This window comes from Crocuta crocuta, unplaced genomic scaffold, assembly GCF_008692635.1.
Source record: "Crocuta crocuta isolate KB4526 unplaced genomic scaffold, BGI_CrCroc_1.0 scaffold50, whole genome shotgun sequence".
Lineage (NCBI taxonomy): Eukaryota > Metazoa > Chordata > Mammalia > Carnivora > Hyaenidae > Crocuta > Crocuta crocuta.
In genome coordinates, this window is record NW_027527428.1 from 7,381,502 (window position 1) to 7,393,377 (window position 11,876).

Here is an 11,876-nt window from a genome sequence, read left to right on the forward strand (position 1 = left end):
TCCCAAAATAAATTCCGGTTTGGCGTATCTGGGCCTGGCCTGCCAGGGCTTTCCAGGTTTGAAGGTCAAGTGCGCTTGGGTCTCTCTCAGGGCTCAATGGCCATCCCTTCATCTGAAGGGCAGCGAAGCCACTCCCCTCCAGGGTCCAGCACGTGGGCTCAGGGCTGCAGAGGGCCTGCGGCGCCCCCACCCGTAAGAGAATGGTCCCCTGAAGAACGTAGGAGAGCCCCGCAGCCTCTCTCCCCCACAGCTCCCCACGCCCACCTCCCACTGGCCCCCGTGAGACCTGAACCCCCCCCAAGAACCCAGGGAGCAGATGGAATTTCTGGATTCGGGCGCCTGGACCATGACCTTGGATCTCCAGCCCTGTGTGGACGGCTGGGACAGGGGCCTGACAGACCAAGGGGCCGACCCAGCGCCACCCACCTTTATTCACTGGCCCTTGGGCTTCAGTCACAGACACTTGGCTTTTGGAGAGCACAGGAGGAAAGGGGGGCCCTGGTGGCCATCCCAGCGCACAGCACAGGGCCAGGGTCAGCCTCATGCCCCTGCCCGAGGGGGCTGCTGTGGCCACAGGGCCGCAGACAACAAGGGACTAGGCCTGGTTGCCCAGGACCCCTTTTGAGGGGGTGCCCGGCAACACCCCAGGCCCAGACAGCTGGTGCCATCCCGAAGCTGATTCAGGGAAGGAAAGGGCCGGACTGGACAGCGGGGTGAAGACTTAGACGCTCCCCACCATGTCCAGGCCAGAGAAGCAGCAGGACTTGGTAGGGAACACACAGCAGGTGTGGCAGGGCCACCCTCGTCCTGCCTCCGGGCCACCTCTGGGATAAGCCCGGCCCAGTGCCAGCAGCCTGGGAGACAGCAGAGGCCCCCTTGGGCTCCCTCGTGGCCTTGGAAGTGGCCACGGGGGCAGGGGGTGGGGGGCTATGGGAGGTGATGGGAAGTGGAGGGGAGTCAGAGTCAAGGCCCCGGGGTGGGGTGGGGGCGGGCAGAGCCAGGCAGCTCTGAAGAGACCACTACGGGGAGAGCAGGGGCCGGCAGGGCCCAGAGCCCCCCCAGGGACAGGGGCAGCTTGCGAGCCCCTGAGAGGAAAGGAGGGGGCTCAGGGAGGAAGGGCAGGCCTTGGCCACCAATCACGCCCGTCCTGGTGCTGGGGTTGACGGCCCCCTGGGCGCACAGCCCCTCCCCTTCCCGGGAGACCAACACGGGGCAGCACCCGGGTCTCCCAGAGGCGAGGGGGTGGGGGTGGGGACACCGGCACGCTTCAGGACTTCTTGGCGTCAGGCGTGTTCCGGCGCTTCAGGTCACTCAGGTCGATGGGCTTGAAGGCTGTCAGGGGACAGAGCGGTCGGTGGTGGCACGGGAGACCGGGCCCCTGTCCCGCGCCTGCTTCTGGAAGCCCTGGGACCGGGTGCGCTCTGCCAAACTGTGTTGCAAGTAGGTAGCCTCCTTGCCCCCCCGCCCCACCCCTGCGCCCCGGCACGGCCCCTCCCTCCCGAGGCAGCTCCCCGCTCACTCTTCAGACTGGGGTTAGGGACCTTCTCCACGTATTCCTCCACCAGGCCCCGCTCGCTGCCGGACATCTGGCTCCGCAGGTCTCGCTCCACCCCCTGCCAGGCTGCAAAGGGCAGGGGCGGCGTCAGCGCCCCCTGCTCGGTGCCCTAACCCTCCCAGCCCTCGGAGCTCCACCCCCACCGCCGTTTCACAGCTGGCGGCTCCCAACCCGCCCCTGACCCGAGGCTGTCCTCAGAGCACCCGCACCCTGCCGCCGCCTCCCGGACCGGCCCCTCCGGCAGGCCACCCCCTCGTCCGCCCGGTGACCAGGGCCGCAGTCACAGGGACACACCTGACCTGCCAGCCCTCCGTCCTCCACCAGGCTCCCCTCCTCTCCCACCGCCTGGCACACTCGTCACGGGCACGTGGGTGCACACGTGCTCAGACACCCCAGCCACACTCATTGACGCTCCTGGAACTGCCCGTCTTCCTCAACGGTCCCCTGTCCTCAAGGAAACCTGACCGGCTCCCAACGCAGCCTTTTCCCAGAGCTGCCCGCCTCCATGTCGAGGCCCGGGTCTCCTCACCAGCCAAGCCCCCAGTCACCCCGGCTGCTGGGCCCCTGAAGGCCGCGGGAGAGCCCGCACCCCGGGATGGCAGGAGGGGGGCTCCAGAGAGCTCCTGGCTGGGGGTGTCCCACGTACCTTCGTAAATGAAGCGCACATTCTCCTCATGGGCCGGGGTAAAGATCTCACTGCTGCTGGGGGGCGAGCGGGGGCTACTGTTCCTCTTGCCGTTGTAGACGACTCTGGAGACAGGGGAACTGGGGGGGCCCAGCATGTGAGGAAGGGCTGGGGGCAGAGTAGGGCCCGTCCCCCGCCCCCACCCCACCCCACCCCAGGTGAGGCCGCTCCACTGCCAAGACCCACCTGGTCATCGCGGGGGTGTCTGGTCCTCACGCTCCGCTGCCGGGTCCCCTCGGCCTCTAAAAGAGAAGCCCAGACCCCAGAGGAGGGACAGTCACCCTCTCCACGGGCGCTCCAGAGTGGGGCGGGGTGTGGGACAGGCGCACCTCCTCCCTCAAGCTGCCGACAAATCGCCATGGGCTCACGCCATGGGGGCGCCTCACGGCTGGGGCGCAGCCCCGATGTGGGCAGAGTCAAGCGTGTGGAGGCTGAGGGCCAGCAGGTGCACGTGTGCTCAGAGCAGCCTGGGTTCTGGGCAGACCCCGGCACCCGGACCACCGCTCCCCGGGAGTCCTCCCGACCCCCCACTCAGGCAGCCGGGGACGGCACCGGCAGGAGAGCCCAGGGTCCCGGGACACCTCTCAGGGAAGCGTGCGCCTGCGGGAAAGGGCTGCCACCGCCCTGGCGCACCCTGACTCCACCCTCACCGCCTGCAGGGCCCGGGTGCGGTTTCCACGGAGCCCGGTTCCCATCTGTGCAGGGACGTGCTTCCTCACAGTGAGGAGCCCGGTGGCGCCGGAGGCCCAGTGGACGCAGGGAACATGCCCAGCTTCCTGGTCCCAGAGGCCAGGGCACAAGCGAACCGGGGCCCTGCACACGGAACCCCACAGGGAAGGGGGCCCAAGGAAAGGCGTGAGCCTGGAAGCAGCCGCTGGGCCTGAACCGGACACTGAGACCCCGGGGTGCCGCCTGGTCACAGCCTCTCTCTCGGCTGATTTTATAGCCCTGAGTGGGGGCTATCTGGGGGCTCAGTCTCAAACCAGCCTGCTGGACAGGCCTCCGCTCCAGCCGACGGCACAGCGCAGGCCGGGATGCTGCCTACCGCCCACACGGGCCGGCGCCAGGCCTGGCCTCCGCACAGGATGACCCCAGGGGCCGGGGGCAGACGGAGGGGGCCTTGAACACAAGAGCCCCCGGGCCCGGAGCCCCAGCGCGGCTGCGGACCCTCCCAGAGGGCTGGATGGGTGGGACGCTGCGGGGGCCTGCTCTCCGGTTCACTCGGCCGTCTCACAAATGTTGAGGCACTTACACACCCGCACAGGCAAACACAAGCCCAGACACCCAGGCAAGAATGACAAAGCAGCACGGAACCCGCTTCCTGGAGGGCCCATGGAGCCCTGTGCCCCCCTCACCAGGTGACTTCTTTCTTTCTTGGACTCAGGGGTCTCACTGCCCTGGTCCTCGCTCCCGGCTGTCAGCCCCCCGAACACCAGAGCAGCGCGGGAGGCCTCTCTGGCCTAAGGGCGCCCTGGGACACTCAACCCCAGGCGCTGTCAGCAGTGGGACCCGGCGGGGAAGCTCCGGCCCCGCCACAAGATGCAGGGGGCAGGAGGACCGGCCAGCACCCTGCCCCCAGCTGGGCCCCCCCTTCCTGCGCAGGCACCCTCGGCCCCGAAGGCCACTACCCAGGGCACCGCCCTCCCAGCCTCCTCTGGCTGCGGCCTCTGGGCACCACTTACTCTTTCAGGGCCCCCTATTCACCCTCCCAGGCTAACTCAGGCACTCGCCCCCCGCCCGGCTCTGGTAGCCCTGCCTGCTCGCACGTGCCCTAATGGGGTTCTCTGGCCGCCTCACCTGCCCCCCTGTATCTACGGACCTAAGGCCTAACCTGGGCCGGCCCCGCAGTAGCCGGCCTGCTGTGCCTAAGGCCCGAGGTCTAGACCCACAAAGCACTCGGTCCCGACACCGGGGACGCAGCCCCACTGCCTGCCCGGCTTCCTGACCAACACAGGAGCAGGATGGGTCGCATCAGGTCCGTGTCCCAGGCCCATGCATCCCGCCTGTGAGGACTTCCTGCTTCAGCTGAGCGGGTTTCTGTTACCCGGACAGACAGGACTGCTCAGACATTCAGCAGGCTCCCACCCCCTGGGGACCTGAAGAACAAGTCTAAAATGACACTTAAAGGAGCCGCCTTCTGCCTCCCTTTGCAGCAGAAAGTCACACCCCACCGGGCTGACTGCCACAGCCCAGGTCCTACCAACCTTTCTTCCCCGAAACCTGTGGATCCTCCCACCCCCTCCAGAGCTCAGCTTCGGGCCCTGGGCCTTCACCACCAAGACCCTGCACTGGCCCCATCCCCACCTAGGCCCTGCCACCCGGCAAGACCCGGGGGCACGGGGAGGCCTCTCCCGGAGAGAGACCTGGAGACGGGACAGCGATCTGCCACTCACTCGCCCTCATCGCCTCCTCCGGTGACCGGGCCTCCACTCCTGACCCCAAAGAAAGTTTCCATTAAAAGAACCCATGAGAATGGACACCCTGAGAGCCATCTAAACCCACTACGTCCCTGAGGCGAGGGCCACGCGGCCACTGGAGGCGCACAGCAGCAACCCTAGGGCCGCCACCACAGAAGGTGCTGTGTGTCCGGCACGTTCCTGCCACTCGACAGGACACAGGCGGGAGCGCAAGAGCGGACACAGCAAGAGCGGGCCGCTGGGGGCCCCGAGGACGAGCACGAGTCGCTGACCCTTCCGGAAGGGCTGAGGACGCGCCTGGGGACACGGGCCTGCTGGGAGCCCGGCCACAGAGGCTCAGACGGGAGAAAGGGACAGCGGGGGGACTTGTAAAGGGCCAGCTGGAGGCGAGTACGACCCGGACCGAAGTGACCACTGGGCCAGCATGACAAAATCTCCACCGACCTCAGCAGGAATGGTCTCAGCGGAGCAAAGGGAGGAAGGGGGCAGTCGGCCACGGCTGCCCGTCCATGAGGCCTGGCCACGAAGCCGCGCTGGCCACGGGGCATGTCCAATGAAGCAGACGGAAACCTGAGTGTGTTTACCGCCAGGGGAAAGTGCTGAGCAGGGCCACCAAAGGGGCAGGCGTGGAGGGGCCAGGTGCCCAGAGCCCTGAGGATGGTGCCACAGGCCTGGGGAAGTGCCACGGACACCTACAAGACAGGTCAAGCCATGGAGGACCATGGAGCCTCAAGTCTGGCGGGACGGAGACCTGGTGCTCAGGGGAGGGGCAGAGGCAGCGGCCCCGCGAGAGGGCAGGTCATGCACCCTAGTCACAGAGTCCTTGGCCTTCACCACTTCCCAACCACCTCCTTCTCTCCCCTCACGTGCTTTCCCCGTCTGCTCACAAGGACCACGGGGCACGATTATCTCCCCAGCTCTGGACCTCAAAATCTCGTCATATATACTGCATTCCATCAATTCCAAGATCCCTTTTCCACATTTTAATGGCTCTGAAACAGGTTTGCATCAGGCAATGGCTGGCACGCTGATGTCTGCCAGTGTCCTCTGGTCTTGGTAAGTGAGATATAAGGGGCAGCTCAGTCACTAGTGTCTCAGATCTAATGACACAATGACAGCCGCCCCCCCAATCAGTGAGCCCAGGGACATCCTTCCCAGAGCCTCTGACCAAGATCTTGTACTGGCCCCATCCCCACCTGGGCCCTGCCATCAGGCAAAACTCGGGGGGCAGTGGGAGGCCTCTCCTGCGGCTTTCCTGGAGACCGAAGGGAAAGGGACCTGCCACTCAGGCACCCTCATCACCTCCCCCCTCCTCCAACTACCACGCCCCTCATGGGACAGCCCCCTGTACCACTCTCCCCTCCCTTGTCCTAACTCCCCTCCCTGCATGACCTGGGCCTTCTAAAGCCATGAAGCCCTCAGTCTGGCCCCAGTCTATTTCTTCAGGTGTCACTGACTGCTGGGCTCCAGCCCCCCCACACACACACACACAGCACGGACAGAGCCGTCTCTGCCAGCGCCGTCACCGCAGAGAACCACGTGCTAATCCCCCCTTTGTGCGCCTTGACTCTTGTCCAAGGCTGTCTAGCCCACGGCCCCCAGGGGCTGCGTGCTGGGCACGCGGCAGGGTCCAGAGCCGTTCCGTAGCTGGTGCTCACCCAGCCCTGCTCTGCTGCCTCTAGGGAAACCCCTTCCCTCTCGGGACCTCAGAGAACTCATCTCAGCTGAAGCAGCCCCCGAGATGGCTTGCTAGGTCCTTCTGCTTGACGGGGACCCCAGCACAATCATGCGGAGCCACCACCCCAAACGAGACCTCTGTGCCTCTTTGTCCAACAGGACCACAGACAGGACCGTCCTAGGAAGAACGTGCTAACCGGGCACTCCGGGGGTGGAAGGGCCACCGCCGACCACGGAGCACGACTCTGGACAGTGCTGGATGCCCCAAACGCAGAGCCACCCACTCAGAGGAAGGCAGAGGCCCAGGAAAGTCCAGGACGGGTGCAAGGCCGCAGTACTGCCAGCCACAGCCAGCACTGGCTACGGGCTGGTTACACTTGCTGGGTACAGCAGCCCGGCACCCGGCAAGACAGGGTCTGAACCCCAAGGAGCCCCCGGCCTCGGAGCCTCCAGGGCTGCAGACGGGCCCAGGCCCCGACAGCTCAACCGACCCGAGCACCCCAGCGCCCACCACTGCCCTTGCCTGCGCCCCTACCAGGTTCCCGGGACACCCCCGATGACAACCCCTCCCTCAGAGACAAGAAGGTCTTCGCGGCTGGAGGAGCTTTGTACCTTGCTCTTCCATGGGGACCAAGGACATCAGAGACCTCCTGGGGGAAGGCAGGGCACAGGGTGAGACCCGAAGCCCAGCCTCTGGCCACCCAGTCTCTNGAAAGAAGATGCTACTCTGGTGTCTAGAAAAGTGACCATGAGCATTCCGGAATCAGAATCCGTGATGCAAATAGTGGTCATTCCTTTAGAATTTCTGACATTAAATGGTTCTTAGATTCCACTTTCCCATCATATCCTGTGTCTCTGGGGTCCTCAACCGTTTCAGCCACTAAGACTTCTCGAAAATTATGTTACCCCAGCAGGGGCCTGAATACCGCTGTACTCCATGCCCAACAGGGGCCTTCCTTTGAAGACCCCTCAGGCAAAGGCCCGAAGCACTGCACCACCCCCACCCCTTCTTTCCTGGCTGAGGGCAGCAGCCCCCACCCCAAGCAACAGGCCTGAGCGTGTGTCCCCCCTACCACGTCACCCGGAAACCTCAGCTCACCCCAAATCAAGCCCAAGCCCGGCTTCCTCTCCTCCCCACTCCCACTCCTCTCTTAGAGCTCTCTACCCAGGACTCCCTCACTGCTCGCCACGGACACCCGACGGCCTCTGCCCAAGGTGTCCCCTCTGCCCAACATGGTCCTCCTCATCCCTGGGACTCAGCTACCAGGTGGCCTTTTCTTGGAAGTCTCCTCGGGGGCTGGGCGGAGGACACAACTTCTGCACCTCCGTGTCACCTGATGTTTGTGACAGCCCGGGTTGCTTTCGAAATTAGGAATACGACCTACACACGACTTCCACCCCATCCAGCCCTCGGTCCACCACGGACGCTGGGACCCCCCTACGGCGGAGCCAGGCCCTGCAGCCCAGGCCGCTGCCTGAGGGCGGGGCAGGCGCAGGCCCACCTTCCCCGGTTCCCACCCCGCAGCGGGCACCGCACCGCCCGGCCCGCGGAGGCCGGGGCTGTGGGAAGGGCTGGATAACGGAAAGCAGGGAAAACCGCGGGGGGCCTGGCCAGCTGCGTTCCCAGAGCCAAGAGCGCCCTCAGGAATGCTCCCTTCGGAAAAGGGGGAAGGCAGGACGTCTGTCAACCTGGGCGGCGGCGGCTTCAGAGGATGGAAAGGGCGGGCCCCTCGCCGCCCCTTCCCTGCCCATCTNGCCCCGAGACTGGCTCTCTGCCCTGGCGCTGCCTGCTGCACCTGTAAGCCTGGCACTGGGAGGGCAGGGCCCGCTGACCACCGGAAGCGGGAGAACTGGGACGGCCCCGTGCCCAGGAATCAGGCTACCACCAGGGGCTGGGGAATGACATTTATTGAAAAAGTAAAAAGTGTCACAATAAAAAATTCACCTGGAGAAAAAGCCAGGCCAGAAGTGTGGGGGTGGGGGTTGTGCCCAGGTACGGGGTCCTGGCCAGCTGCCGGCCCTACCGGTGGGGCAAGTCCTAGTACTTGGGGGAGGTGGGCACCCAACTTCTCCCCGGAGGGCCAGAGCCCTGGCAGGGCAGGGCTGGGCTCAGTCCATCCGCGTCCCTTGGAAGAGCTCTACCAGGTCCTTGAAGTCTGGGTCGATGAGGTCGGAGGGCAGGTCTCCATCGTCGTTGGCCGCGTCTCTGTCCGCCCCCAGGGAGATGAGGTACCTGGGGTGCAAAGACTTGTGGTGGGTGGGGAGGCGGCCTGCAGGATGCTCACCCCAGCCCCCCGGGCAGCAGGCTGGAGTCCTGGGGTACATCTTTTTAAAAAGTGTTTCCAGGAAGGGTGAAGAGGAGGAAACTTTACTCTCCAGAGGCAGTGGCTGACTTTTCCAGTTTGCTCTAGGGAAGGCCACAGGGCAGAGAGGAGATTCTAGACACTCTTAGGGCTCTTAGCTTTACTACCATGGCCACCTTTCCAGGGAACCGTATCCTGGAGGCCGCCTGAGGCCAGAGCAGTTGGGATGAAGCCCCTGGCCTGGCCCGCTCACCTGGCTATGTCAGGGTACCCGTCGCTGCAGGCGATGTGCAGGGGCGTCCACCCAGTCTCGTCTCGCTGGTGAATGTCAGCTCCGTACTTGACCAGCAGCTTCACGCACTCCAGGTTTCCAGAGAGCACCGCTTCGTGCAGGGCCGCCAGGCCTGGGCAGAGCAGGGCAGGAGGGGTCAAGGCTGAGGCCTTCCCCTAACACCCCACAGACCCTCGGCTGGCCCCACAGGCACTCACCTGAGGGGTGGATGGTGTCCAGGGTGACTTTCCGAGCCCGGATGAAGCGCCCCACCTGCTCCAGGTCACCCTGGCGGATGTGGTCTAAGAACAGGACGTCGTTAGGGAAGCGCACGCTGCGATCGGCCAGCATCCGCCGGCGCCGACGCCGCGGGCTGTATCTGGCGTAGCGGCTGGTCCTGCTGGGCATCCCGGGGGCTGTGGCGGGTCCACCTTGCGGGGACCCTACTGCTCGAGGGAGGGACGTGTCCGGCCCGGATCAGACAACGCATACAGGTTCTTCCCACGCCACTGCCGCGCCTGTGCTGCCCTGCGATGAGGCTGTGTCCCTCTTATATAGGGCCCGCAGTGCTATATAAAGCTGCGCAGTCATGCTCACACCGGGAGGGGCTGAAACAGAGCAGCTCTGTCCTGCGCACAGGATCATGTTTAGTGGCTCATCTTTCAGCCCACCTGTCGCTGTGCCCCGGCCAAAGGGGTCAGATCCTTCCTGGCCACTGCTGTCTGCCCCACAGCTGGGTCTAGAAGGTGCCTTACAGAGGGCAAGAGAAGGTACTAGAAGGACAGGACCCATAAGGAAGGCAAGCGGGTGCCAAGGTCATGGAGAGGGCCCAGGCGTCTACCACAGTCCTGGGAACTCAGGGAAAAGGGCACGAGGTCTGGTGGGGGCGGTGACCTCCACCTCCTGGAAAGCCAGGGGGCTGCCCACATCAGAGGAAGCACAGGGTCCCGACCGCGCCTGTGCGGGTCCAGCCCTACCCATCTCCCTCCCAGCCACTCTTCACCTCCCAGCTGGGCCTGCACCACCCTGCCCTCCTCCTGTGAAACTTCCCAGATGCCCCTGCTTGCACTGGCCCCTCCCACTCTGCCCGTCAGCTAGCCCTCCCCGATACGCCCTTATTTCCCTCTAGCCCCATGTCCCCCACCCCCAGTGCCCCTGGTACTAACAGCCAAGGACACACATGCTCACACTTGAGGGAGCACTCAGTCTGCTCCTCATGGAAAGGCCATCACAGCCCGGGGACGTACGCACTCTGCCTGGCCCAAGCTTCCCCGTAAGAGCCTAACCCCGGTGGAAGATGCATCGAAGACGCCTGGCAGGCTGGGCCAGCGCCAGGCGTCTTCACTGCACCAGCCAATGTCCAGAGGTGGCCTAGACTGCGGTGGGGAGAAGAGCCCGTGGAAATGAGCCTGCCCGGAGCTCCGCAGGAGCAGAGCAGGGCCAGGAGCATGCTTGCGGGGTCGGCGGGGGCAGTGCCCGTGGCACGTGCTGTTGGCTGGCTGGTGTGTTTGGGCTGCTGTGACAAAGTACCAGACTAGGGGCTTAAACAGGCTTTATTTCCGGGGCACCTGTGTGGCTCAGCCTGTTAACTGTTTGACTTTGGCTCAGGTCGTGATCTCATGGACACGGTGAGTTCGAGCCCCACATCCGGCTCTGTGCTGTGACAGCTCAGAGCCCGGAGCCTGCTGCGGATTCTGTGTCTCCGTCTCTTGCTCTGCTCTGTCTCTCGAAAATAAATAAACATTGAAAAAACAAACAAAACTTTATTTCCTCACGACTTTAGAGGCCTGAAGTCCAAGCTGCAGGTGTCTGCAGGATTGGTTCTGCCCTGAGGGAGAACCGGGCCCACCTCCTGGCCGCTGGTGTCCGTCTATTCTCTGGCTTGTAGACACGTCAGCCCGTCTCTGCCTTCGTGTTCACATGGCCTTGTCCCTGTGTGTGTCTGTGTCCAAATTTCCCCTTTTAAAAAAAATTGTTTATTTTTTTGAGACAGAGACAGCGTGAGCAGGGGAGGGTCAGAGAGAGAGGGAGACCCAGAATCCAAAACAGGCTCCAGGCTCTGAGCTGTCAGCACAGAGCCCGACGCGGGGCTCGAACCCACAAACCGTGAGATCATGACCTGGCCTGAGCCCAAGTCGGACGCTTAACCGACTGAGCCACCCAGACGCCCCTCAAATTTCCCCTTTTTATAAGGACACCTATCATTGGATTAGGGACCACCCTGCTCTAGTGTGACCTCATCTTGACTGGTCACGTCTGTGACAACCCATCACATTCTGAGGTCCTGAGGGTTAGCGCTTCAACATGGGAGTATTGGAGGGACGCAGTTCAAGCCATGACATTGGCGAGAAGCCCCCGGGGCGGGGGGGTCCCTGGAGTCCTGAATAAGGACAGAACCGAGATCGACTGGCACTCTTCTTGGGGTGGGGCCGGCCGCCTGGTCACCAGCGGCCTTGCATCACCAGGCTGGTCTGGATCCAGCAAAACCAAATCAACAAATGTATTTAACACTCTCTAGGTGCAAAGCCTTGGGGCCAAATGCTGTGGAGAAGTGGGGCACCGCCTAAGACAGACTCCCCGCCCTGACGAGGTTTTCTTGGCTGGTTTCGGAGCCCCCACCTGCTGGCCGGGCCTGGTCCCCGGGGCACCCTCCTCCCAGGCGGGGCCTCGCAGGGGTCCCAGGGCAGGGCTGGCGCCTGGGGTTCCTGCACTTCAGGGCTCAGAGGATGATGCTGGGTGATCTTAACTCTTGGTCACTTGGGAGGAGTCAGTGTACTTTTTTTCTGGCGTGTTTACAGGAGAAAGCACTTTCCTTTGATATGAAGATTGCCTATTCTGGTGTTGTGGAAAGTTTTGTCTGCCCTCCCTGCTCAGGGGATCAAATGAAAGAACCCTGGATGAAGATGCCACCCAGGGCCCTTCCCGAGTGGCCAGGCCTCGGGCTAGACACAGGCCAGCGCAAGCCTGT

General features: G+C 63.9%; 2 protein-coding genes across 2 annotated transcripts; both read right to left on the reverse strand.

Annotated features, from left to right (window-relative positions):
- Positions 1-317: 317 nt before the first annotated feature.
- On the reverse strand, positions 318-7,017 carry MCRIP1 (MAPK regulated corepressor interacting protein 1). Its single transcript, XM_077755561.1, has 5 exons — positions 6,947-7,017; positions 2,427-2,482; positions 2,202-2,320; positions 1,520-1,621; positions 318-1,332 (listed from the first exon to the last, which is right to left on the reverse strand). The coding sequence occupies exons 2-5, from the start codon at positions 2,432-2,434 to the stop codon at positions 1,268-1,270; spliced, it is 294 nt and encodes a 97-aa protein (XP_077611687.1). The 5' UTR covers positions 2,435-2,482; positions 6,947-7,017; the 3' UTR covers positions 318-1,267.
- A 1,426-nt stretch (positions 7,018-8,443) lies between these two features.
- Positions 8,444-9,316, reverse strand: PPP1R27 (protein phosphatase 1 regulatory subunit 27). Its single transcript, XM_077755573.1, has 3 exons — positions 9,127-9,316; positions 8,891-9,041; positions 8,444-8,567 (listed from the first exon to the last, which is right to left on the reverse strand). Exons 1-3 carry the CDS (start codon positions 9,314-9,316, stop codon positions 8,444-8,446), a joined length of 465 nt encoding a protein of 154 aa, XP_077611699.1.
- Between the last annotated feature and the right edge of the window lie 2,560 nt (positions 9,317-11,876).

Excerpts from the sequence above, each read along its gene's own strand:
- MCRIP1 (XM_077755561.1), bottom strand. Across the intron at positions 1,622-2,201 it reads TGTGCGCTTCATTTACGAAG|CCTGGCAGGGGGTGGAGCGA; the intron begins GTACGTGGGACA and ends TGCCCTTTGCAG. Across the intron at positions 1,333-1,519 it reads CCCTAACCCCAGTCTGAAGA|CCTTCAAGCCCATCGACCTG; the intron begins GTGAGCGGGGAG and ends GTCCCCTGACAG.
- PPP1R27 (XM_077755573.1), bottom strand. The coding sequence starts at position 9,316 with ATGCCCAGCAGGACCAGCCGCTACGCCAGATACAGCCCGCGGCGTCGG. Across the intron at positions 9,042-9,126 it reads GGACACCATCCACCCCTCAG|GCCTGGCGGCCCTGCACGAA; the intron begins GTGAGTGCCTGT and ends TGCTCTGCCCAG. Across the intron at positions 8,568-8,890 it reads GGGTACCCTGACATAGCCAG|GTACCTCATCTCCCTGGGGG; the intron begins GTGAGCGGGCCA and ends TTTGCACCCCAG.